Below are 27,942 nucleotides of genomic sequence, written 5' to 3' on the forward strand. Positions count from 1 at the left end.
ATGGCCCTTAGTAAAAAAGTTGTTGTAGCATACTTGGAGGAGCTGTACAGTCAATATTACGATATAATGGATGGGGAGGTAGATAAACCATCTCTCCTTGGTGCACATCTATGTCCAAATGCACATGTTGAGGGCAAGGAGATGCTCGACAAGGACATGTACAGGACCGATTGGGAGATCCTGGAGGAATCTATTGAGGAGATGCAGGAGTTGATCCAAGAGGAAGGCCATACGCCCAAGGAAGCTCCTTGGGCTAAGGAGCAAAATAAAAAAGAGGTGGAGGATAAGAAGAAGAAGAGATATGACAAAGGGGAGGGTAGCACTTCATCGAAGAAAAGATGAAGAATGACTTTACAGTTTATAAAGTGTTCAGATTTGGAGAATGTTAGCTACAGTTTATGGTGTATGAGAGGGAGCCCTCTCTTGGATATTTATTGTAACCCCTCTTGGATATTTCTTGGATATTTGTTATGATATATGATGAGATTATGCTGTATCCCTCTCTTTGTTATTCGTTATGTTGTATGTTTTTTGAAAGAGATAAAAGATAGGGGATAAAGTTTGGAAAGAGAGAGAAAAAGATAGGCTCCAAGCACTGGTGCAGCCTAGGATTTAGCAAGCATTTATAGACTTAGATCATTCTTTGAATTCTTAGGTCTCGAACCTTAGCCTCCAAAATGCATTAGGGAAAAGAGAGACTCTCAGGAAGAAGAGAGGAAAAGAGAGAAGGAAAGAGAAGAAAAGAGAGAAGGAAAGAGAGGAAAAAACTGAAATTGATGAGGGGAAATGAATCCTTTGCAGGCAATACTTTTTTAGGCAAGTGGGCAAAGTTATTTTAATCCATGGATTGGTAAAAAATAGGATGACACATGGCTCAACTAGAGCTTGAATGTTCAGTTGATCCCACAATGCTGCCTGCCTAAATATGGAGAAGTCTTGTTGGAGCTAGAGTACAATGTATTCACAATTGCTATCCACTCATACTCATCACTATCCACCTATTTGACTAACTGTTAGCTAGAATGCTTAGCCAGCTGCTAAGATTATTGTAAGTAGGCCAGTTGACTAACGGCTTAGAATGTGCCCCATGGCTTCGTAGGATTTTAGAGTTTCATAAAACGCTCTAGTGGTGGCCTATTTTGCTAGAGCTAGACTAACCAAGATAGTAACCACAGTTGGCGAGTTGGACAATTCTTAACTACGGTTATGCTCTACATGTTCAAGTGCTGGTGTCCTCCAAAGGGAAGGGGGCATTCGACTATGGACGCTCTCCTGTCTCCCACATCCGCCCTTTTTCGCCGTCTCGATCACTCTTCTCAATTCGCCTCTCAATCCAGGTAGCATCTCGCTTTCTCTTCCCATTCAAGTAATCCATCTGTTCTTCTCACCTTTGAATTTGCTTCTTTCCCGCCTCTAGCTTGCTCTGAACCCGTTGCGCTCTTCTATAGGCTCTTTGCCTCTCGGGAACGTTTACTATGGACCGGGAAACGACCTTCCTGTACATCTAAAGTGCGCTGTCGTACCGTCTCCGCATCGAATGCTTCTTCTTTTGATGGGAGAGCCGAGGATATGCCGGGTACTCTCCATTCTCTTCACACACGGAAAAAGTCTGCAGGGTAGAGGTTTAGGCTATTCTCGCAGAGTTGTCTTGCAACGCATTTAAGACAACGAAAGTTGTTGAACTAGCTGACGGAGTAGACGATCATCAATCCAAAACGTTCCAAATGCTTTTCTACATTTGTGTCTAATCAACATCGAAATGCATTTTGCCGTCTTCAAGTCGTCTTACTTGCATTTTTCTGCCTATTGGACGGGCGTGACCGTGCTGCAATTGATTCGTGTGCATGCACCGCTAACCATATGAGGGATTTGCTTTGTGTGATTTAGCAAGACTAAGGTCCTTTCCCACCTACGGTCAACCTACTAAACTTAACATAACTACTTCAGTCACATTAAAGTACCCCTTAACAACACAATTCCATTTCCACTGGTATCCATTATATTATGCATAAAGTGGTGATAACAAGAAAATTTGGATCTTTTTCCGGAGATGTACCAACTTTGATCTTACAACCACAACAATGGCTTCTTCTTTTCAAATCTTCTCAAGAGCTTTCAAACGAGTACATAGGTATATAGGTTCAATTCAGTCTTGATCCTAAAAATTACTTAAAAAAATCTTAAGTAGAATTTTGACTATCCACCCTTGAGCCCTTACTTTCTATATTTCAAGCTGCATCCCCTTCACAAATCCTTAGAATACCTATTTCCTAGGGGTTAATTGTTCAAGCATCTTTAACATGACATTAAGAGATTTAAAATAACTGGATACCTTGAATCCCTCAAGATGGTATGCTATATTGGAATGAGTATTGTGCCCATGTTGAAGGAATGTGAAACTTTTGTTGAAAGTGGTATGTGTAGTACCATCCACTTGGTAAATTTTCAATTTGACACAAGGCGAACTCACAGTTTTTGCAAGGTGTGAGTTAGCAACCACTTGTAACTTTGGATAGAGAACCCTCATATGTAGGCTGGGAAGCAATGAATTGCAATTTCTATGTAGAGTCCTAGAATGTGCTAAGCTTGAGGGATTGTTGCAATTAGGCAATCAGATTATGGATGATTGAACTAGTGCTATGTCTAATTGAGGGATTGATTCTTTTGCTTATACAAGCCTCTTTTTGTGTCATCACCTCTTCGACTTTTAAATTGAGGGATTGGTTGTTCTACTTATGCAAGGCTCTTTTTGTGCAAAAGGATGTCTTATGCTCATCCTCTTTGACTGTGATGATTGATCTAGTGCTAGCTTCAACACATATCTATTTGTGTGAAACATTGAACATTCAACTCATTTCGTTGCTTTTCTAGCTTCTTTGACTTTCTCTAGTTCCGTTGGTTTTTGCTTGAACTGAGCTTGGGTAAGATCACCTACTAGCTAGAAGTTTCTCAAATAAGGCAAGAATTTGAGAGCTACAAAGATAATTTTATCCTCTCGTGATTCAAAGTCAACAATGGCATGCTTACGAACCTCGTCAAGCTGACTATCTAAGTAGAGTGCCATGTTAACTCTGGTATGGCTTCCCTTATATTTGTACGGCAAGTGTGGAAGCAGCCTTCATGGTATCAGTCATCCTTTGGGAGGCACCCACCCTAAGATTGAGTGCTTTCCTTTTCCTCTCTACCTCATCTTCGAATTCCTTGTTTATCTTCACGTCCACTTCCTTCAAGTATCTTCTCATGGATTGCATCTACTACATTTTTTGAATTTGAATAACATGTGTCTTGATTCACTCAATGAGGTTGACATCAATTGGGAGGAAATTGTTATGTCCATGTCTGGACATAATGTGGCTAGTGTTATGGTGGTCAAATTAACCTAGGGTTTTAACCTAACCTTGTGACAGTTAGGACATGATGTACCTTAGGATCGTATTAGGGTCAAGACATTTGAGGTACTCTATGCCTATATAAGTGTGAGCCTAAGATCATTTGGGGCATTCTTGGGAGTGGTTCCTCTTGAGAATACCCAGCTTAGATGAGACCATTTGTCTAGGGTTTACCTGACCTCTAGCTTGGGGGTGTTCTTCGTGAGAATGTTGGTGGGTGGTGACTCAGTAGCCTACATCATGTGTGTTCCCTTGTCCATGTACTAACCTCTGGTGGTGTTTGCAGGTAGCTCATGATAGAGGACTTAGTAGAGCCCCTAGGTTAGCTGTGGCTAATCTGTTAGGATATTTAGCCAACTCTATCTGCTTACTTTGATTTGTTTCACTTGCTTCTTGTACGTGCTTGAGGTTATTTGCAGACTAAGGAAGTGAAATTCGAGTTTGATTGTACTGCGAATTCACAGCAGAAGTCTCGCCTGTGAAATCATGCATGGTTTTCAAGGATTCTGAGGGTGTGAATTTTGCTTTGCTGTTCTAGAGCAGAAATTTGCTGGTTGAAGGTAGATAGGAAAGAACTCTGTTTTTTGTTTTTGTCTCTTGGGGCTTGAAGTTCGAGGTTGTATGGCTGTTTTGCTGCCTGACGAATTCTTATATGTGCTGCCTTTGCATGAAAAGTTGTGCTACAGCGGCTTGCAAACTGTTGTCTGGTTGGGAAGGATAAGTGATCGAACTTCTGGCCCCTTTTTGCTGTTTTTGGTAGGTACGGCAGAAACCAGGCTGTCTGTACAGGTTCTGGTTGCTGCAAACTGAGTTGGAGCAACACCTGGTGTCTGTACAGTTCTGATTGAGTAGTAGACCCTGGCATGCAGCAGCAAGTTGTAGTTTGCCGGCAGACTCTGTATGCACGCGCATGAAGAGGTAGAGGCTGTCAGTGTTTGAGGCTGTGTGGAGGCTGTTTAGAAGTTGGAAGTGTGCTTGTGGTAGGTACTAGGAGACCTTGCAAGGCTGTCTTTAGTTCATGGCACTGGTAAAGCAGTGGCTGCATGCAGGGGAAACTTATGGCTCCACGTACTTACTTTTGGCGCTGAGTGCCTAGAAAAACAAAAGTGTATGTACTTGCATTTTGCTGTCTGCACCATCGCAGGTCAGATCAATGCTCAAGTCCCCTTCCCCCTGCCCCCTGCGCTCCTTTTGGACCCAACCCTGTGCCCTTGGGTAAGGGCAAGGCCGGGCCCTCTCCCCCAGCCCCTTTTTCGCTCCTGCAGCCTTCTCCTCCCCCCCCCTTGCAGGATATTGCCCCTTCACATTCTCCAGGTGAAGGGGTTTTGTCCTCCAAGCTTTCTGCATCACATTCACGCCCTGGGCTCCCTTTGCTGAGGGGCTTCTTGAGGCTGGGGCCGTGGAACTACCTTGAGATTCCAGACCTGTATCCCATGACTCTAGAGCTGACGATTTTGATTTTGCTCTTGGATCCAAATACATTACCTCAGAAATTCGTTGAGACCAACAGATGGCTCACCATGTACGACCACATGGGATAGTTGGTACCATCAAGTTTGTCCTCAACGGCAAGCATTCCAAATGACTCATGGTTTGCCATTGCAAATGAAAATCTCCAAAAACAAAGTGACCCGCAAAAATACAAAGCCTCAAGGCTATTACTGCAAAGAGCTGGCTTTTCAAAGGATCTGACTGCAAGCTGCAAATCTCAGGTAAAAGTGATAGCAATCTCTCCAAATATGAATGCCAAAAGTGGCTGCTCAAACACTAAGCAAATGCAAAAGGCTGTCCCCAAAGAATGCCCTGCAAATCGACTGCAGAAGAGGAGTTTGCACGACAGCCTGTGATCTAGCACCCGGAGGTCCGCGATCAGGATGGTCGCATGCTGGAACAGAGGTTACACATTGGTTGGGCACAGTGGGACAGTGGCCCAGCTCAATCACATGGACAGCATCTTGTCTGTCATGTGGACAGGAGACTCATGGTGGAGAAGGGGCTGCCACATGGGCAGCACCTCACAAGGAAAGGGCTAAAGGGGCGGCCACATGGGCAGCACAACAGCCTGGAAGAGGTGCAGAAAAGTGTGTGTATGGGCTCCAAACAGGCCCTGGACATGGCGCCACATGGCGGGTGACATCAGCAAGGTTACAGCCAATGTACGGATCAGTACGGGCTGCTGCAGGGCAGTGTATGGAAGGTGTGCAGGGTGTGCCAGGGTCCGGACAAGGGCTGAACAGAGGCGGAACAGTAGCAGCATGGAGTCGCACTGTTGCAGTAGGTATTGTAAACAGGGCTGGCAAGTGGCGGGGTAAGAAGTCCAAAGGGGCTGGGCCCTAAAGAGGGCTGGATAGGCAGCCAACCAGCCAACCATCTGGTCGGTTGGTTAGGGCTGCTACAGACCAGCCAGTTGGCCCAATTAGTGCTGGCTGGTCGGTTGGTTCTTGAGGGCCTTGTGCCCTATATAAGGAGGGCCTTTGTGCCCTCATATCTCATCATTTGGAGCAGCCCTCTGACAGCAGACAGGAGCAGCAAGCAGGCTAGCCTTGGGCCTATCCACCGGAGGTACTTACGCTTGAGGTGGAGCACGCGGGCTCGAGTCTAGAGATAGCCGGCAGATAGGAGAAGGACCTTGTGGTAAGATCAGAGGACCACACCATTGGTGGGACTCTGGATCTCTCTCTTTTGTATTGTGTCCATAGCTTTGGACGGAAATATATTATTTTGGTGGTTTCTCTATTTGGCTGGTTCATTGTCTATTGATGAGTCTGCACATCTATTCTATGCACATAAGTTCAAGAAGTTTATGATTCCACACCCCACACCACACTGTGTGAGCTCGTGGGCAATTCTATCAGTCTTCCGTTGTGCGTACCCTCTGTTGGGTCATTTCTAACATGGTATTAGAGCCCAAGTAGGAGGCTCACACGTGTGGGAGCCTGAAAGGCAGGGACCTTGTTGAAGGATGACCCTGATTCAGAAGCTCTTGGGAATCGACTTCCACAACTGGAGGACAGTGCCCTTGCGAGAAGGGTGACTCAGTTTCAGTCAGATGCGTTCAGAGTTCTGGTCTACTGAAGGTTGAGTTTGGTTGACTTTGCTGTGTGGTTTAGCAAGAGAGTTGACCTCTTCAGCCCTTGCTCTCCCTTCCTCCTCCCCTAGATTCTTTCACTATCCCTAACTTTGGAGAGTCTTGGAAACTGGATGGGCCAAATTACCTGATCTGGAAGGTGAAGATCCGGAGTCATTTAGTTGCTTAGAAGCTTTGAAAATTGACAATGGAAGTCGAGGCGAAGCTGGAGGATATGGTGGACAGACAGGGGAATATACTCATGGCAGTAGACAGAGAGGAGCTTGAAGCTTGGGAAGACAGAGATGCCCATGCCCTGGCATTGATCATAGGGACTATGGCGGACTCCGTGCTTCCTCACACCTAGATGGCCGATACGTCAGTAGAGGCGTGGGTCACTCTAAAGTTTTTGTACGACAACACATCTCGGATCTTGCGTCTTTAGCATCAGCTCTACAATCTTGATATGGATGAGGGAGATTTGGTACATAACCACTTGACGAAGGTCAAGGTGGTGAGGGATCAACTGGCATCAGTTGGTCAGAAGGTGGACTCATGCCATTTGGCCTTGATGGTACCGAGGAGGCTACCTCGGAGTTTCAAAAGCTTTGTTACGACTGTGACAGCAGGATAGAGGACCAAACCTCTGACTTTTGAGGAGTTGGGTCCATTATTGCTACAGGAGGAAGCTAGGAAGAAGCTTTGCAACAACGACAAAGACGACAAGGCGTTGCTGGCAAAGGACTACACTGGAAAAGGAAAGGGCAAGCCTAACTCTGATGACGAGGACACTTTCAGGAGGAAGCAGAAGAAGTGCTTCTATTGTGACACACACCAGGACATTTTGTGAAGGACTGCAGAAAGAAGAAGGCGGATCAGAAAAACAAAAGGAAGGAGTCCGACTCAGATCGAGAGGGTGATACAAAGGCCAAAGCAAATGTGGTAATCGAAGAGTTGTTCCTGGTAACATCTCCGTGTGTTACTGAGGTCAGATATGTTGACCTAGAAACCACAATGCCTTACATTGAGATGTGGGTTGACTGGAGTTAGATGCCTTTGTAAAGGTGAAGGACAGCATGGAGTGCCTGGTATCTTTCAGGTGCGTGTCTGTTAATACTGACACGAGGGTGGATTCCATGGAGAGCCTTGGGGTCTCATGTTCAGATGGATGCTATACTTCAAAAGGGGACAGTACAAGATTACACAGGCTATTGGTATGTGCCTCGATCAGGTGCATGATTTGCTTTCAGAGCAAGCACACAGGCAGTACGACGATCTGGTATGTACTGATGTTCTTCATTTGAGCCTTTATAGCATGTTGTGGAGAGACTCTGCTCTTCATTTGTCTCAGGTAATGCGAGATTGGAAGGAATTGGCCTTCTTGGTGCTTCTTCAAATCTCGGACACAGATTGCTGGAAGGGGATGGTCAAGGTGTACTGAAGCTAGAAGAGTATCTGCTTGAGAACTTGGTGAGAGTTCGTGGTCCAGGTTATTTGGAAATATTCATTTGTTGCAGACCTTGTCAAAGGAAGGACGGGTTGAAACAGACCCTCAGAGCATGGTGCTTGGAAGACTCCCGGTTGTTCACTCATTATGAGGGGGACAACTAGAAGATAGTGATGGCTGGATTGCTCGAGTTCGAAGGCAGGAACGCGACTGAAGGAGGTGGTGCTAGGATGTGCCAGGAGGTGCTACCAAAGATGGACGTGTGTACCAGGATGGTGGAGCAGGAGCCACTGGATGAAAAGCCAAGAAAAGATTTCGACATCAAAATGCTCCTTAGGACTACGACCAGGGAGTTACTGGAGCATCGTCATTGACGTGTTGGCATTGGGCCTGGATGTGTTGGTGAGAGGGGGTGTTGGAATGGTCACCTCCCCATATGTGAGCCCCCAAATGAGGAGTGCATCGGGGGGGGTGAACCATAGGTGGAATGGCCTGCCACATGGACAGCATCTTGGCTGTCATGTGGGCAGGAGACTCATGGTGGAGAAGGGGCTGCCACATGAGCAGCACCTCACAAGGAAAGGGCTAAAGGGGCTGCCACATGGGCAGCACAACAGCCTGGAAGAGGCGCAGAAAAGCGTGTGTACGGGCTGCAAACAGGCCTTGGACATGGCACCACATGGCGGGTGACATCAGCAAGGGTAAAGCCACTGTATGGATCAGTACGGGCTGCTGCAGGGCAGTATATGGAAGGTGTGCAGGGTGCGCTAGGGTCCGGGCAAGGGCTGAAGAGAGGCGGAACAGTAGCAGCATTGAGTCGCACTGTTGCAGCAGGTATTGGGCAGGTCTGTGGCCTGCAAACAGGGCTGGAAGGTGGCGGGGTAGGCAGTCCAAAGGGGCTGGGCCCTGCATGGAACAAAGGGCCCTAAATAGGGCTGGATAGGCAGCCAACCAGCCAACCATCTGGCCGGGTGGTTAGGGCTGCTACAGACCAGCCAGTCGGCCCAATTAGGGCTGGCTGGTCGTTTGGTTCTGGAGGGCCTTATGCCCTATATAAGGAGGGCCTTTGTGCCCTCATATCTCATCATTTGGAGCAGCCCTTTGAAAGCAGACAGGAGCATCAAGCAAGCTAGCCTTGGGCCTATCCACAGGAGGTGAAGGTGACCCTGAAGGAGCTGCAGACTGAGCTTGAGTGGCAGCCCACCTAGGCTGGTGTTCAGACAGCAAGGTGGAGAAGATCTTTGGATGGAAAGTCTACTTACGCTCGAGGTGGAGCACGCGGGCTCGAGTCTAGAGATAGCCAGTAGCTAGGAGAAGGACCTTGTGGTAAGATCAGAGGACCACACCATTGGTGGGACTCTGGATCTATCTCTTTTGTATTGTGTCCATTAGCTTTGGACGGAAATATATTATTTTGGTGGTTTCTCTATCTGGTTGGTTCATTGTCTATTGATGAGTCTGCACATTTTGCTGTTTTTGGGAGCATATCTCCACAGTGTTACGTTTGGCTTGCTAGAAGATTTTTGATTCGGGCTCCCTACCGCAATCTTTGAGGCGAGGCTGGATCTTCCTGATTCCGAAGGGAGGAGATGGATCAGACATCAGACAGTGGAGACTGATCACCTTACTGGACACCCTTACAAGATCTTGACCAAGGTCTTGAGCTTGTGGTTGAGGCCCCACTTGCCAGACATTATTCATGACATGCAGGTAGGTTTTGTCCAGGAGCGTAGCATCTTGGACAACATTTTCACTTTTTGGGAGGTAGTGCACTGAGCCAGGGAGGAGTTACAGCCTCTTGTCGTCCTCCTCTTGGATTTTGAGGTGGTGTACGACAGAGCGGAGTGGAGGGCACCATGTGGAGATTAGGTTTCTTGAGGCGATGGGCTAGAGGGGTCTCAGCCCTTTATGCAGGGAATTCCAGTCAGGTGATCATTTGGGGGCCCACAGGTGACCCTTCTCTCTTTCGCTTTCGGTTCATCAGGGTTGCCCTCTCGCTCCTTTCCTCTTTTTCTTCATAGTGGAAGCACTGGGCTATTTTCTGCGATCTTAGGCGACCGGCCTCATGGGGATGAGATTGCTGATTTGACAGGAAGAGGAGCTTCTGGACTTGGAGTTTGTAGATGACATAGCTTTGTATGTGGAGGGATCAGCCGTGAGCTTGGAGGCTGTCAAGGGGGCCTTGGTTATTTATTGCGAGGCCTCTGGGGCACGATCAACTGGAACAAATGCATTGGCTTCTTTGTGGGCATAGATGAGGCTCAGGAGGTTCGTGACTTCAGCTGTCTTTGGTTTTCTGTGGATTCCCCGAGGGTAGACAGCGAGATACCTTGGCTGCCAGGTGGGTATTGATATCTCAGCAGAGCAACAGGTTGTTCCAGGTTTAGAGAGCGTGCAACACAAGCTTATGCATTGGAAAACTCCTAGCTGGCATGGCACTCGTAGTTGACTAGGTCCTTCTTGCCACTTCCTGGTACATCGCCTCCTACTGGTGCTTCCATGGGGGGTGCATGGGACAGCTGAGATGCTTGTTGCATAACTTCTTTTGGGCTGGATGAGGTGGCACACAAAATACTAGAGCTCGAGTGGCTTGGCAGATAGTGATTATGTGACAAGCACAAGGAGGTTTGGGTATCATTGATCCGGAGATGCAGAGCCGAGCCCTCTTAGGCAAGCTAGTGGTACGTGATCTTGCTCCAGGAACGGAGCCATGGAAGCTCTTTCTCAAGCGGGGGCTTCTTGGGAACACTCCGTGTATGGGTGGACAGTGGCAACAGCCCCATAGGTGGATCTTTTCAGAGGCTCCCCTCACAGGAAAGGGCTCCCCCCTTATGAGGAGCCTTTTTAGGGTCTGGCTTCAGGATTTGAGGGAACAGTTGCTGAATATAGATGAGATTATTCCGGATTCAGGGATGATTACCACCACTTTGAATTCTCTTCCTGAGTCTTATCTTGGTTTCCATACCTCGCTAAATTTGTCGTTGAGGGGGGATAGCAATCTTCTCTCCTTTCACGAGTTGGTAGGACTCTTGTTGCAGGAAGAGCAGACAAGAAAGAAGATGGCAACACGGGCTGGCGAGCATGCCATGTTGTCAAAGTTCAAGCCCAAGGGGAAAGGGCAGCAAAAGCAACATGGGCATAAAGCTGATTCAGGACAGCCCTCTCATAAGGCTAAAGGTGATGGAGAGAAGCCTAAGAGGAAGGGCATTTGTCACTGTTGTAAGAAGCCAGGTCATTACATCGGTGAATGCAAGAAGCGAATAGCTAAGGAGAAGAAAAGGGATTCCGGTATGGCTGTCTCAGATGCATCAGCTCCTAATGCACATGATGGAGGGGATGTTACAGCCAACTTTGTGGAAGAGCATTATGCCTTTTGTCTTGCATTTCAGATTTTCCAGTGGCTAGTCCAGATACTACAGCCACTCTTGAGGATGACCTGTATGCTTTCTTGACTTGCGGCTATGACCCATCAAAGGATGCATGCTCTTTCAATGTCAATGAGACACTGAACACTTGGTATATTGATAGTGGTGCTTCCAAGCACATCACTTCAAGGAAGTGTCTTTTTGCATCTCTGCATGCACCACCCGCTAAAAAGAAGGTGACATGTGCAAACAATTCTTCTTATTCAGTGTGTGGAGTGGGTGACATCATACTCACCTCCACGGATGGCACATATGTTCTTTATGTGCCAGGTATAAAGAAGAATTTACTTTCAGTGTCCTCTCAATCGAGGAGGATTTCAGGTTGATGCTAAGTGTGCAGTCCGAGACAAAGAGAATGACTATGCTTTGATGTTGTCTGGCACTTGGTATATCGGGGTCTTTTTCAGCTTGACATTTATGAGAAAAGATCCAATCTTGCACTTTCAGTGAGCACTCCCATTGCTGCGATGCAAAATGCGGAGTATGGCATGCCAGATATGGGCACATGAGCTATGGCAGCTTGATGACACTTCAGAAGCATGCTATGGTTGATGCATTGCCTCCTTTGGAGTCACCTCCTCCTCATGCATGTGAAGGATGCATCCTTGGCAAGATGCATAGATTTCCTTTTAAAAAGGATGGTGCAGTAAGAGCTACTCGCAAATTACAGCTCATACATAGTGATGTCTGCGGTCCCAGGACACCTGCTTTTGGTGGTTATTTCTATTATGTTACATTCATAGATGACTACACACCAATTATACTTGGATCTATGGCCTGAAATAAAAATCAGATGTGTTTATGCATTTCAAACACTTCGTGGCCATGGTTGAAAATGAGACATGGCTCAAGGTGCAGACACTTCGCACTGACAGAGGGGGGGAGTATATGCCTCATGAATTTGAGGCATTTTTGAAGGAGAAAGGCATCACACATCAGCTTACAGTGAGGTTTACACCTCAGAAAAATGGCAAAGCTGAGCGGAAAAATTGCACTCTCATGGATATGGATAGGTGCATGCTTACTAGTAAGAAGTTGCTTCACAGGTTTTGGCTTGAAGGCCTCATGTGTGCTAATTATGTTTTGAATCGGGCTCCCACAAAGGCTTTGAAGACAATAACTCCCTATGAGGCTTGGCATGGGAGAGCCTTCAGTGGATCACTTTCGAGTTTTTGGTTGTGTTGCATATGCCCACATACCTGTGGACTTTCGACATAAGTTGTCAGATAAGGCACTCAAGTGTATCTTTGTTGGGTATAGCGCACAAAGCAAGGGCTATCGTCTCTACAATCTTGCCTCTTGCAAGATTTTTGTGAGTAGAGATGCTATCTTTTCAGAGAATTCAGCACATACACATGCTGAATATACTCTTTCAGCTTCTTGAGATGATGTTTTTGAGGGGATGCTTCCTATAGCTTTTGGTTCCCCAATTGAGGCTCATGCTGAAAATTACAGCAACTTCCTCCTGATACACATGCCCCGATTCAGCCACATGCTGATTTTGTTCCTCCACAGGGAGTGGATGAAGTTGTTAGGCAAGAGATTCAAGAGATACATGCAGCCAAAACAGTTCCAAATTGGTTGCTACAGACTCTCAGGGAGAGTAGGCGTGAGGCACCTTTGCCTAGTAGGACTCGTAGTGCAGTAAGGCACACAGGAGGGGCTCTTTTTGTTGAGACAGCTTATGGAGGTACTCTTCTTGATGAAGAAGAACCCGACTCTTTTGAAGAAGCCAAGGATAATGTGCATTGGATGCATGCCATGCACAATGAATTGCAGTCCATTGAGAAAAATCAGACTTGGGATGTTGTGGATTTGCCACCAGGGGAAACATGCCATTGGTACCAAATGGATTTTCAAAGCGAAAAGAAAGCCAGATGGGTCCATTGATAGGTACAAGGCACGGCTGGTTGCCAAAGGCTATGCTCAGAAAAGGGGCATACATCATGAGGAGACTTTTGCTCCTACATCCTGGATGACCACCATAAGGTCAATTATTCCCATGGCTGCAAATTTTGTTTGGAAGGTCCATCAGTTGGACATAAAAGCAGCTTTCCTTAATGGGGACTTGCAGGAAGAGGTTTATGTCAAACAACCTCCTGGATTTGAACTTTTGAGCAATGCACTTCAAGTTTGCAAGCTGAATAAAGCTTTATATGGACTGAAACAAGCCCCATGTGCATGGTATGACAAGATTGATGCCTTCCTGGCAAGTAAGGGGTTACACAATAGTCTCACAGAAAGCACTCTCTACGTCACGGAAAGCACTCTCTACATCAAGAAGGATGGGGGGGATATTTTGGTCATCATTCTTTATGTAGATGACATGTTGCTCACAGCGTCAAATGAGGAAATAATTGTAGATTTCAAGGCTGAATTGAAAGCTGAATTTGACATGACAGATTTGGGCATGTTAAATTTCTATTTGGGGATCTAGTTGGACATAAAAGCAGCTTTCCTTAATAGGGACTTGCAGGAAGAGGTTTATGTCAAACAACCTCCTGGATTTGAACTTTTGGGCAATGCACTTCAAGTTTGCAAGCTGAATAAAGCTTTATATGGACTGAAACAAGCCCCACGTGCATGGTATGAAAAGATTGATGCCTTTCTGGCAAGTAAGGGGTTACACAATAGTCTCACGGAAAGCACTCTCTACATCACGGAAAGCACTCTCTACATCAAGAAGGATGGGGGGGATATTTTGGTCATCATTCTTTAGGTCGATGACATGTTGCTCACAGCGTCAAATGAGGAAATAATTGTAGATTTCAAGGCTGAATTGAAAGCTGAATTTGACATGACAGATTTGGGCATGTTAAATTTCTATTTGGGGATCTAGTTCATATGAGACAAGCGTGGCATTGTTATGTCTCAATCCAAGTATGTGCAAAAGCTCTTGGATAGGTTCAACATGCAAGATTGTAAGCCTATAGCCACTCCCATGGAGCCAGGGCTGAAGCTTACTATGTATGATGCAGGTGAATTAGTGGATGCCACACTTTACAGCGATGTTGTTGGTTGCCTCATTTATTCGTGCAATACACTGCCCGATATTCAGTATGTAGTATCTCAGGTGAGCAGGTATATGCACAGCCCAAAGACAACGCATTGGCAGGCTGTAAAACACATCTTCCGTTATTTGCAAGGCACAAAGTGTTATGGCTTGATGTTTCCCAATGGGGGTGACTGCAGATGCATGCTTACAGTGACTCAGATTGGGCTGGAGACTATGATACCAGGCAGTCCACTAGTGGTAATTGTGTCTTTTTGGGCAAAGCTTGCATTTCTTGGCTGAGCAAGAAACAATCTACAGTGGCTACTTCCTCATGTGAAGCTGAGTACAGGGCAGCTTTCACAGCGACAGTTGAATGTGTTTGGCTGCGTCGTTTGTTTGCTGATCTTCATCTCTTATTGGAGGGTTCTTCTCCAATTCTCACTGATAGTCAGAGTGCTATAGCAGTGGCAAAGAATCCTGTGTTTCATGCTCGCACGAAGCACATTGAGGTTCATTATTATTATGTCAGAGAGAAGTTGCATACAGGGGAGATCAGTATGATCTATGTGTCAACACATGATAATGTTGCATACATCTTCACTAAAGCACTTCCACGTGAGAAGTTTGAGGCATTTCATAGTGCCCTAAACTTATCTCCTTTTGGTGATTGATCACTTCCTTGGACATCACATTGGCACTGCAGGGGGGTCTTAGAATTATTGGCATATTCTAGGCAGTGGCCAATGTAATTAATAAGTGAGTTAGGGGCACTTTTCCCTCACTAGGAGGTTTTTCTCCCTAACCACAGTGGGTGATAGTTTTGTCACTTGGACAAAACTATCCTCTCACTTGTACTCACCTTATCTTCTTCTATCGCACACTTACGTTGTGCTTTTGCTCTCACACACTTGCATTCTGCTCCCTCTACTCTCACATACTCACCCTCCCTTGCTAAACCCCTTGCTATCCTAGCCTATCTCCTCTACTTCTACACTTCTACTCTCTCCAACCTCTCTAGTCTCTCCTCTATCCTCTATCGTCTCCAACCTCTCTCCTCTTCAACCTCTACTTGCCTCTGTAACCTCTCTCCTCTCCAACCTCTCTCTTCTCTCCTCTCCAACCTCTCCTCTGTCCTCTCTAACCTCTCTTCTCTTTATCTTCTACTTGCATTCCCTCTCCAACACTTGAAACTTCAAAGACCTTCTTCATCTCATTATCCATACCATGGCCTCGAAATGTGCCGTTGGAAGCACAAGGCGGGCTGTGTGGCAAGATACCAATTTTATTAAGAGAGGTGGCACATCTGGCACAAGGAGGTCAATATGCAAGTTTTGTGGTGACACATTGATGGAATCTGCCCCTCGAGCTCGAGCGCATTTCTTTTGAGAGGGAGGCTTGGATAAAGGTCATTGCCATGCCATTTCAGATGGCATCTTCTTGGCATATGGAGATACTCTACCAAATTTATTGAGATTAATACACAATAAAGATTGTGCAAAATGGGAAATGCATTCCTACATGCTCAACAAATGAGTGCTCAAGTAGCGGCCTTTATAGCACTCTCCTTACCATTGCATAGATGCACACCAGATTTTCAATTTATCAACACTAATGAAAAACATAAAGGAGCATTCATTTTAAAAAGGACAAATCAACTACAACAATTAGACAATGAATCTACTGACATAAGATGTGACACAATAATTGTCAAATATTCAAATGAATAAACATGGAAGACACTTGCTTGGAATCTTTCGCAGTAAAACAGAACCACTCAAAAAATGAAACAAAAAAAAGAAAGAAGAGAAAAATCTTGAGATTCGTTAAATTTAATAAAAGTAAGGACCCATAAAATGACTACAAAGAACAATTGCTACTATATTACCCATTTGCACAAGATGAGAATCAAGAGCTCAAATTGCATGACAGTTGGAAAAAAGCTTACTTAGCTAAACAAACAATCATAATGCTAAATAATAACAAATTCAATTTTGATTATAATGAAATTTTACCATGCGAAGCCAACAATGATAATATTGATGAGCATAATGAGCTACATGTTGAGATTGACATCTCTAGGTGTTCTGTACAGAGTGAGGGCCTTTGATGTGGGTGTGCCCGCCCAGTGAGAGAGGTCTCAGTTAGTCCGTATTCAGGCTCTTTTCGACCTCCACAGGACTCGCTCCAGCACAATTTCGGCACCCACGAGAGAGGAGGACAGAGGGGGACAGAGGGGGGATGGGCCAGGGATTTGGGCCGACCAACCCTGGCCGACCAGCTCCTGGCCGACCAGCTGGTCGGCCTAGGCCAACTGGGCCGACCACCTACCTGGCTGGGCCGACCACCTACCCTGGCCCCCCCTACATAAGGGCCCTCCCCCCTCCTCATTCCTACATCTTCTGGTGCAGCTCCTCAGGCCTCCTGCAGCTCTCTGCCTCCTCCAGTGCTCCTCTGCTGCCTTGCTGCCTGCCCTCGCTCCCCTTGCAGATCTTTCACCTCTGCCTGTTGCTGTCCCTCAGTTCAGCCCTGGTGTTCCTGCTTCTCAGCTCGTGTTTGCACCTCTCCTTCCAGCTTCCGCTGCTGCCTTTGAGTGCCCGCATTGCTGAGATTCAGAACAGCATTACTCTGCCTTCTACAGTCTCTCTCAGGCTCTTCTAGCAGGCTGTACCACAGGTTTTGTATTGCTGTTATAGAGCAGTATTTTCTCCTCCATTTATGAGGATTGTATCTGCTCCATTGAGGGCTGAATTACAGCAACCTTTCAGGCCTACTGGTGTCTCATGCTTTCCTGTTATATTCACTCACCGCTCATATATTTACATGGTATCAGAGCACCAGAATACTCTTTGATCTTGGAGCTCCTGTGGTGATGAAGTAGAAGGAGCTCGTCCTCGTCGGCAACTCTCTTTCCCGCTGACTACAGAGCTCTCTTCCTCCCCTATATATATATTTTTTGCTGCCTTCCTCTCGTCGGCAGCCCCGTTCCAGATCTCGATCTGCTCACCAGCACCCATTCTCCTTGTCGGCAGCCCTCTCCTTGCTGGTCGGCTGCCCTCCTCAGCCCTTGGTTGCTGCCCACTCCCTGTTTCCAGCCACTCTACTACTTGCCCGGGATTGTATCTGCCAGTCGTGGCTGCTGAAACGAAGGATTCCGCTCCGGATCTCCGCGTTCCCCCTATGTCCAGCTTCTTTCAAGAGTCTGACAAGCTTGTACGCATCCCCACCCTTCCTACATTTCCAGATGCTCGACAGTTGGATGGGACCAACTATTCCCTTTGGAAAGTTCAGATGGCATCCGTATTGGAATCTTATGATCTTGCCGAGTTTGTTGATCCCGGGATCCCTCGTCCGACTCCTAAGGATGATCCGCATGCTCCTCTTATCTGGGACAAATTGAATGCTCGTGTGCTCGTTCATCTTTCTCAATTGTCAACCAGGGGTTCTCAATCATATCAAGCACCTTACTTCTGCACGTGCTATTTGGGAATTCCTTGATGGCATGTATCTTCGCGTCACTCCCATGAAACGTATCTCCTTGGAAGTTCAGCTTCGTCGCCTCGATCCGGCTACTTCCTCTTCCATACGGGACCACATCAATAAAATGCAGAGCATGCATCAGGACATCCTCCATGCAGGCAAGGATATCTCCTCTGAAGATATGGCTATTACTCTCTTATCTCATGTTATTACAGACAGTCGATACGCTGCATTCTATTCTTCTCTTGTTACCTCTGGCCGCCTCAGCACCATCACTTGGGAGGAACTTGTCCCCATGATGATGGATCAGGAGGAACAGTTCATCAAACCCTCTGATGGCCCTTCTGAGGCTCTTGTGGCCCACTCCTAAACCTCGAAACTTTCCACATGGCTGATTGTCGGCCCATCACCTCTCCCATGGATCCCAACTCTGAACTCTCTGCTTCTGGGTCCACTGCTTATACTGATGCCTCCCTCTACCGCCAGCTTGTTGGTTCTCTTATCTGGCTCCTTAACACTCGTGTGGATCTCGGCTTCTCTGTCGACACCCTCAGTACCTTTATGCAAACCCCTTCGCTTTCTCATTGGCAGGCTGCTCTTCGTCTCCTCCGCTATCTTTAGGGAACCTCTACTTTCGGGCTCCTATATACCGCCGGTGGCTCCTCTCCTTCCCCGCTCACTCTCGGAGGTTGGAGTGACTCTGATTGGGCTGGCGACCCCGATTCTCGCCGCTCTACCACGGGCTATGTTTTCTCCTTTGGCTCTGCGGCTATCTCCTGGTCCAGTAAACGACAACCCACGGTCGCCCTATCCTCCACCGAGGCTGAGTATCGTGTGCCATGAGTAGTGCCACTTGTGAGGCTGTGTGGCTTCGGCGCCTTCTTCTCGATTGTGGTTTTCAGCAACACGCTCCTACCACACTTTTTTGTGACAATCAAAGCTGTCTCGCCCTTGCTCGCAATCCGGTCTTCCATGCTCGGACGAAGCACATCGAAATTCAGTACCACTACACTCGGGAGAAGGTTCTTGACGGTACCATTTTGCTCCTCTTCAGCACCACTACCGACAACGTCGCCGACATTTTCACCAAACCCGTTTCCTCTCCCCTCCTCCAGCGTCATGCCAGCTCTCTGGGTCTTGTGCCACACCCTGGAGCTGAGAGGGGGTGTTGAGATTGACATCTCCAGGTGTTCTGTACAGAGTGAGGGCCTTTGATGTGGGTGTGCCCGCCCAGTGAGAGAGGTCTCAGTTAGTCCGTATTCAGGCTCTTTTCGACCTCCACAGGACTCGCTCCAGCACAATTCCGGCACCCACGAGAGAGGAGGACAGAGGGGGACAGAGGGGGGATGGGCCAGGGATTTGGGCCGACCAACCTTGGCCGACCAGCTCCTGGCCGACCAGCTGGTCGGCCTAGGCCAACTGGGCCGACCACCTACCTGGCTGGGCCAACCACCTACCCTGGCCCCCCCTACATAAGGGCCCTCCCCCCTCCTCATTCCTACATCTTCTGGTGCAGCTCCTCAGGCCTCCTGCAGCTCTTTGCCTCCTCCAGTGCTCCTCTGCTGCCCTGCTGCCTGCCCTCGCTCCCCTTGCAGATCTTTCACCTCTGCCTGTTGCTGTCCCTCAGTTCAGCCCTGGTGTTCCTGCTTCTCAGCTCGTGTTTGCACCTCTCCTTCCAGCTTCCGCTGCTGCCTTTGAGTGCCCGCATTGCTGAGATTCAGAACAGCATTACTCTGCCTTCTACAGTCTCTCTCAGGCTCTTCTAGCAGGCTGTACCACAGGTTTTGTATTGCTGTTATAGAGCAGTATTTTCTCCTCCATTTATGAGGATTGTATCTACATTTTACTGCTCCATTGAGGGCTGAATTACAGCAACCTTTCAGGCCTACTGGTGTCTCATGCTTTCCTGTTATATTCACTCACCGCTCATATATTTACACTACAAACCTATTTTTCTAATCAAATTGTAACAGACATAAAAGATGAATATGATATACCTTTAGATATACCGAAACTCAAAAGACCCTTACAAAACTCAACATTTGCCATCAATATCCAAAGACAAATTATGGTAGAGGCAATTAATGATGAGCATACCGCTCATAATCACTCCATCTTGTGGTCACAGATCAGGTTCTTCAAGCTGATTGAACTGTAAAAGTTGGGCATCGAGACAACGGTCACATCATCCCATTCAAATACCTTAGATTCATTTGTTTGGATTCTCTCAATGTCTTATTGAATCAAGATGGAAGTGTGAAAACAAAGGGAAAGGTTGTAAAATTTGATAGGCATCCTCTATTTAGGATGTTGCGAGTTTTCCAAACTCTTATCAAATCCAATAAACTTGTGAATCTCAACGACTTGCTATAAATGCTCACAAGTATTCTCTTCTAGTGTTCCAATTTTAGGAGGTTCCTTTGAACAAAAAGGGGTTTCTCAAGTTGATAGTGTTTAACTAGAGTGTCTATTCGATAGTATCCCAGACAGGCTCCCTCCTCTTCTAACTGAGTCTCCATAACTAAGCTTTGCTGCCATGACTCCCTCCAAGCTAACTCAGGCTAGAAGGAACCATACTGCTCTGATACCAATGTAACATGCGGAGACTTGCTGGGCGGAAAATAGATGAATACAAAAGGCTAACTCAAGCATACCACTAGTCCGGAGTAGGCACAAAATACAAAATTAGATAGTATCCCAGACAGGCTCCCTCCTCTTCTAACTGAGTCTCCATAACTAAGCTTTGCTGTCATGACTCCCTCCAACCTAACTCAGGCCAAAAGGAACCATACTGCTCTGATACCAATGTAACATGCGGAGACTTGCTGTGCTGAAAATAGATGAATATAAAAGGCTAACTCAAGCATGAGAGACACGAGAGATTTAGGTCCAGAGTAGGCACAAAATACAAAATTAGATAGTATCCCAAACAGCCCCCCTCCTCTTCTAACTGAGTCTCCATAACTGCTTCAGGTCCTTATACTTGCCCCAACCTTGCTCCATGCAGGCGCAAACAATGCCCTGCTGCTTTGCATCTGTTCAGGGCTCTTCCAGCCCCTGGCTTCCATCTGTACAGCCGTCTGCAGCACCCCGTATATGTTCGTACTGTTGCTGACATCAGCACCACCTCATCGCCCTGCTTCCAGCCTGCCAAACCAGTGCAGACCTGCTCTAGCCACGCAGCATACCTGCAGTCCTTGTGTCCACCATGGACCCTCACAATTGCCAGGTAACTACTCTCCCGATGCACTCCTCATTTGGGGGCTGACAGACGGGGAGGTGACCTCTACTAATCCAACACCCTCTCTCACTGACACATTTTGGCCCGGTGCCGTTTTGTCGATGAAGATGCTCCAGTAGCTCCCGTTCTATGTCGTAGCCCTTTGGATCATTGCAGTGTTGATGTTGCTTCCTGTCTTTTCATCCAACGGCTCTTGGTCCATCATGTCTTGTTTTGCATAAGCACACTAGTTTGGTACATATGTCCATCCAAGGTAGCACCTGATGGCACCACCACCTTCAATCACGAACTTGCCTTCGAACTCGAGCACTCTAGGTACTAGTATCGTCCAACGTGCCCCTCATGATGGGTGAACAGCTTGAAGTCCTCTAGGCACCACGCTCAGAGTCTATTTCAACCCATCCTTCATCTGGCAAGGTCTACAACCAAATTGAAGATGCAAGACATGGAATGGAAAGTGAAAGCAAGACTAAACAACCATAATGGAAATGAAAGAAAGAAAGAAATGTACAACCAAATTAAAGTACTTACATCATCAAGAAAGGCTTGAGGCTTGAGTGATTTGACATGAGAAAGTACAATGCCTTTATAGGATAGGCACACACACAAGTGTCAAATGTATATGGGATAAGTCCCATAGTGACACGTGGCACTCTAGGATATAAAGTAATATAGTACTACTCTAGAACACACTAAAAGTCACTCAAATTGACTCCATTTCCTACCACCCCTCCATGGAGGAAAGGCGAGGACTACAAGAATGGAACCAAAGTCATGATAACGATGGTCGTGAAAAGTGTGCATGCTGGTCTAGAGCTAGACATGGCTCTCACACAATCTCAGAGGCAAGTGAGCATGGCTTAGAGGCTAGTGAGCATAACATAGAAATCTCATCTAGCATGGCTCAGAGGCTCATCATGCATGGATGCATGATCAACTCAGAGGTTTAGGAGACCAATGCACCAAGAAATAGATCTATCAAAGCCAAAAACACATGGCTCCCATAGTACATCCCCTCTTGGCTCCGAAGACTAATGAGGAACATGGAGCCACACACCAAAAATAGAAAAGAAATACAGAACCCAAGTACGCCATGCTTAGAAATCAAAATCATGATCTCCATCATCCTCTAGATGTTGGAGATAGACAGTAAGAGCATGATCCTGTGTCGGATGGTCACCTTCGTCTGCATCATCACTAGTGGCGGATGCCACCCAACTGGCATGATCCTTTGATTGTTGTTGAGCAAGCTTCTGGTAGCATGAACTAAAGACTGAATTTTTGCTATATGTGCACTCAAGGTATCAGACTCTTCCATTTTCAACTTATAAAATTGCATTTACAGAAAAACCTTGGAGTTGGTGATCTTGTTACCAAATATATTCTCAAGGCGTGCCCAAATCTCCTTAGCCTTGGACTTGAAGTCGATGTGATGAATCACTGAATCATCTAGGCAAAGCCCGAGGATTGCGATGGCCCTCGAATTGTGTTGCTTCCAAATCTTGTGTATTTGAGGCTCCGTTGATGCCTCAAGTGCTTTATCATCTTCGATGGCATCCCAAACATTCTCCTTCATAAGGAGTTGCACTTTTGTTTGCCATGTGGGGAATCCGTCCCCCTTGAATTTGTCCACAAGGAGAGAGTTGGTGGAAATCGAGCCCATAAAGCTGGCAGCTAGGAGAGAGAAGAGTGATGGACAGAATGGAGCTGTAGAAGAGGAGGAGCAGATGTAGAAGAGGAAGAGTAGATGGCGGCCACAAGCGAGCTGAGGAAGAGATGGCGGGCACAATGGAGCTGTAGGTGGCGGACAGAACAGTAGCAGGTAGAGAAGAGGAGCGGGTGTACGGGCAGGCTGTATAGGCAGTCAGCAGGCCTGTTGTACGGCGCAACAGTCCGTACAGTTGTACGGCTGGTACGGGCTGTTTGTATGGCCTTGTTGTATGGCGCAGCAGCAGTGTGGGCAGATCTAGAGGGCTGAATGGTGAGCTGAAGCACGGGCTGAAGCACGAGCACGATCTCTTGTTGATGAAGCTCTCCAATGGTGAGGCTCAAGGTGGAAGAGAGAGGTTGAGCTCAAGGTGGAATTGGAGAAGGCATTCCTCCAAGGGGAACGAGGGAGAGAGGCTTCAATGTCCTCAATCTCTTACCTCAACCTCTTGGAAGATAGCCTAGCTCTGATATCATATGAAGATGCAAGACATGGAATGGAAAGTGAAAGCAAAGACTAAACAACCATAATGGAAATGAAAGAAAGAAAGAAATGTACAACCAAAGTAAAGTACTTACATCATCAAGAAAGGCTTGAGGCTTCAGTGATTTGACGTGAGAAAGTACAATGCCTTTATAGGATAGGGGCACACACTCTAAGTGTCAAATGTATATCCATAGTGACATGTGGCACTCTAGGATATAAAGTAGTATAGTACTACTCTAGAACACACTAAAAGTCACTCAAATTGACTCTATTTCCTAACACAAACAGCGTACTCCATAAGTTATATCCCAAGCTTAAATTCTGATTACCTGGACCATCGGCATCATTACGTGGTTCTGTGTTGTCCCCCTGTAAGTCACAACCTCCATATGAAACTAAGTCCTTAGGTCCTGTCGAAGAATCCCCCTCTGTGTCAGCAACACCAACCAAGCACCCAGATGGCTCTAGGCACTCATCACGGTCCATCACCTTCACAAAAGTTTTTGACTCCTCATTTGACCATTTCTCAATGTCAGACATCCTTACTATAACATCGGGGTGTGCATACCTAATCTAGCAACACGAAGAGATGCCACTAAGAGAAGCTCCTCTTTGATCGCAACAGTAGTTGAATTTGACTCCTCTAACTCTGAGCTGGGCCCCTTCTTCTTCTGATTAGCCTTCTTCTTTCTGCAGTCCTTCGCAAAATGCCTTGGCTCATCACAATAGAAGCATTTCTTTTCTTTCTTCCTCTTCTTCTTGTCCATTTCACAATCACTGCAGAAGAGTAGACTCATAATACTAATAGTACAATGGAGATCGTGATAGTGATGCAGATGAACTGGAGAATACTACTGGGGTGGATGATTATTCAGATCAGTCTGATCGAGAAGCCGAGCGTGACAACAACATGACTAGTGTCGACCAAAGACTAATGGTGGCGCCACTACCTCCTCCAAGGACACAAAGTAGTTTCAGGCATGATGTTGGACATAGCCGGAGCCAAGAGCAAGGAGAGCACCTACGAGGAGTAGTTCACATACGCACTGGAGTCAAAGCTTTCTCAAGTACCCGGCAGACACACCTTGCACTTGAAGAAGAAGATGTTAGGAACCTTACCTTGCTTGACCTGTACCTTTCTCAAGCAGATCTCAATAAGACAGAAGATGTTCCTGGAACCACTTATGAGGTGGAAGGCTTACCATACCGTGGGATGCTCAAACAGGCACAAAAGGGTAAAAAGAAGTCCTCTACTAATGAACCTCCTACATCTCAACCAGTTCCGGAGACCACATCAGCATCCTTTCCTCACATCCTGGTTGAGGGAATTGAGTGGGGACTTCTCCCTCGAAGACACTCCCACGTATGCAGGGTTGGGGGAAGGAGCAACCAGCCACCCCACATTTCCCACATGATGCTCATGAAAGTGCTAAGTTTGTATGATCATGTCGATGTCTTGAGTCAATATATAGTTCATGGGTTGGGCTCACAATGTTACATTTGGCTAAAAGATCAAGATTTTGTATGCGTTTTAATGCATTACAATCATTGATGAACAATGAGACTTTTTTTAATTGAGACATTCCAATTTGACATTTTACAAAGATGGGTGTTTGAGCAATGGGTCGAGTGGCTAGAGATGAATGTAGTTATATGAAAGAAAATATTTGTCCTTCTTGGGCTTGCCTTTGTCAGGATTATCCTTACCCTTGCCTTTGCTCCTGCCCTGAGTTACTAGGGCTTTATCATCTGTTCCATCAAAATTTCTTTTCTTGAGCTTCTTGCCATAAAAGCAACGATACCTTCTCTGTAAAAAAAATAAAAGCAACGATACCAGCTCCCTGAACGTCACTGGCGCTGTCCTCTGACCTGCAATCATAGTAGTCATGAAACTACCATAGCTCCTAGGGAGCATTTCCAGCAACAGCCTAGTCATCTTGGTCGAGCTTGTCGTTTGACCAACTACTGCCAACTGATCCCGCACCACCTTCATCTTGGGGATGTGCTCATGTAATCTCTCCATCCGTGATCTCTCCGCCTTACTGCCCGGGTAGACAGCCTAGGTGGGCAGCCCATCCAAGCTTAGTCCACAGTCCTCTAGCACTCTTTTCTCCTCCTGGATGTCGGCCCAAAGGTGGCTGATCTGCTGCTCCTATCTGTCTATCGTTTGCTGCTCCCAATGATGCCAAGTGAGGCTCCAAAGGGCGGCCCCTTATATAAGGATCCAAGCCCCTCCAAACCAACCTAAATGGGCCGACTGGATTTGACTACCAGCCGACTGGGGCCCAGCCCCTTTATCTCTAATAGCCAACCTGGTAGGCAGCCTTCTTACTGCCCTACCAGACTCGCCTGGCCACATGGCAACCAGGCCCTTCAGCACCTGCCCCGGCCTTCTCCAGGCCCATATGCTGGCCCCAACCTTGCTCCATGCAGGCGCAAACACTGCCCTGCTGCTTCGTATCTGTTCAGGGCTCTCCCAGCCCCTGGCTTCCATCCGTACAGCCACCTGCAGCACCCGGCACATGTCCGTACTAATGCTGACATCAGCACCGCTGCATAGCCCTGCTTCCAGCCTGCCAAACCGGTGCAGACATGCTCTAGCAGTCCCTGCTGGCTGTGTGGCATACCTGCCGTCCTTGTGCCCACCATGGAGCCCAGGTAAGCCCTCTGATGTGCTGCCCACATGGCAGCCTGGTTCCTGTCCATGTGGGAGCCCCAGATCTTTTTTTTTCCCTCTATGGTCCGCCCCCCCTATACGCTCCTCATTTGGGGCATCACAGATGGGGAGGTGCCCTTTACTAAGCCAACAAGACAGTCTTGGGTAACCAGCTTGGCCAGAGCAGCCATAGGCTGGGTCAGAACAAGCCTAGTTTTGAGTCTGTGCTAAGAAGGGCTGCATGTTATGAAATTTAGGCATTATCCTTTAAAATGTTTGATTGCTTAAGCAAGCTATTCATCACACATTTGATATAGGCCTATCAGATACGGCTGTCTTATCGAGCTTGAGGCTGTCCAAGTCGCAGTGTCTATTTTTCTAGAGGTCTGGAGGGGCCTCCTTTGGTGTTTGGGGACTAATCAGCCTCTTAGAAGTGGTCACAATGCTTCATGAACAGCATTACCACTGCTTGCAGTTTGCTAGCCTGCAAAATCTCAGCCCTGGGCTGTCACCACTGAGCAGTACTTGTGCAGAGAGGATATTTTCCTTTGCGGCAAATGTCAAATAAGCATATTAAAAAAATGGGAAAATGATGGTTGTTCATGGTCTTGTTATCAATGCCATGCAGTTTTTATGTTTATATTCCTTCATGGCACACGTAGAATAGAGTCTAAGACGCGCTAGAGTACAGAGCGCACGCTTTTCAAATTCCTTTTTGGAAACAGGATGACATGCATAGTGAGCTTATGGGAAGGCTCTATTCAATTCCAAGCTTACTGGATTTGTGCATGTTTTTTCCAGGCACTCCAGCAGTTTTTCCAAGGATCAACATTCGAGATCCTTACAAACGACTAGGAATTAGTCGAGAGGCTTCTGAAGAGGAGATCCAAGAAGCCCACAGTTATCTTATCAACGAATATGGTGGCCATGACAAAAGCAAAGCTTCTATTGAAAAAGCCTACGACGAGATCCTAATGCAAAGTTGGCGGGTGAGGAGAAAATCAAGAGACAATGTCAAGGGCACTTTAAAGAAGAAAATAGCAGAGTCACCTCCATGGGTACGGAAGCTGCTGAATAGGTTTGAGGTTCCTTCCACGAAAGTCATCATTGTGAGGGCAGTTTTTTTTGCCCTTCTGGCACTGTGGAGTGTATTGAACTCAGGAGAAGGTGGTCCAGCATTCCAGGTATTAGTTGCTTGTTTTAAGAATCACTACTGCAATCTTTTCTATTATCTATGTGCTAGCCATTAAAAAAGCACTCAACTGTTAAGTTGGATGTGGGGTATTCTGAATGGTTGAAAATCATTGCAGGTGGCTGTTTCTGTAGCAGGCTGTATATATCTTCTCAATGACAGGCTTAAAGTCGTTTGGAAATCTTTGATTATTGGGTAAGCTAATTATAATGTAGTTTTTTGATCAGAAAATTTTGAATGGGAAATGCTTTATTGAAAAGGTGATGGGTATATTTCAGGTTTGGCGGCCTTGTGGTTGGATGGGTTTTTGGTTCCTGTGTTGTACCATTTTTGCCACCACTGTTATTTCCAAGGACTTGGAGCCTGGAGCTCATGACTGCGCTCATTTCTTACATATTTCTATGGTTTTCATGTACTTTTTTAAAATAGCAATGCATTTTTTCTGTTGTAATGCTTGGCCTCCTTCGGCAAAAGTGATCGCATGAAAAAGTTGAAAATAGTCAATTTTATTTGAAATTGGGGTTCACACTTTGCTTCAGTTGCTAATCTGATTATATCAAAGGGTACATGAATCTCATGGAATGCAAAGCCTGAGCATGTTTACCAACAATTCTGAAACAAAGCAGCAGACGATGACTCGTGGAATCTACTTGTGAAAACATGCTCCTTGAGATAGCAGATATGAAGCATGCACCTTGTGCTGATGCCTGACACTGTCTCTTAAATTATTGAGCATTTATTGTGAGGGTACATGGGTACCACCCTGTGTCTATATTCAAGCATGATCTTCCCTATACAGTCTTTGGATTGCGGCAACATCATCTACCCAGCAGCCAAAATTGTCACTTGACTGCTGTGA

The 27,942-nt window shown here is 46.5% G+C and overlaps 1 protein-coding gene across 1 annotated transcript; it reads left to right on the forward strand.

The window, feature by feature from the left end:
* Positions 1-1,242: 1,242 nt before the first annotated feature.
* LOC147899667 (protein CHAPERONE-LIKE PROTEIN OF POR1, chloroplastic-like) lies at positions 1,243-27,534 on the forward strand. Its single transcript, XM_087378352.1, has 5 exons — positions 1,243-1,337; positions 1,449-1,576; positions 26,693-27,075; positions 27,202-27,278; positions 27,362-27,534. The coding sequence occupies exons 1-5, from the start codon at positions 1,261-1,263 to the stop codon at positions 27,510-27,512; spliced, it is 816 nt and encodes a 271-aa protein (XP_087234478.1). The 5' UTR covers positions 1,243-1,260; the 3' UTR covers positions 27,513-27,534.
* Positions 27,535-27,942: the final 408 nt, after the last annotated feature.

The sequence above is a fragment of the Dipteris shenzhenensis genome, chromosome 8 (genome assembly GCF_047967505.1).
Source record: "Dipteris shenzhenensis isolate YYH24624 ecotype China chromosome 8, Dip_SZ_1.0, whole genome shotgun sequence".
NCBI lineage: Eukaryota > Viridiplantae > Streptophyta > Polypodiopsida > Gleicheniales > Dipteridaceae > Dipteris > Dipteris shenzhenensis.

What these genes read in the sequence shown, in the direction of transcription:
- LOC147899667 (XM_087378352.1), top strand. Translation starts at nt 1,261, where the DNA reads ATGGACGCTCTCCTGTCTCCCACATCCGCCCTTTTTCGCCGTCTCGAT. An exon ending in CAATTCGCCTCTCAATCCAG is followed by an intron (nt 1,338 to 1,448) that starts GTAGCATCTCGC and finishes GCTCTTCTATAG; the next exon opens with GCTCTTTGCCTCTCGGGAAC. An exon ending in AAGGTGGTCCAGCATTCCAG is followed by an intron (nt 27,076 to 27,201) that starts GTATTAGTTGCT and finishes AAATCATTGCAG; the next exon opens with GTGGCTGTTTCTGTAGCAGG.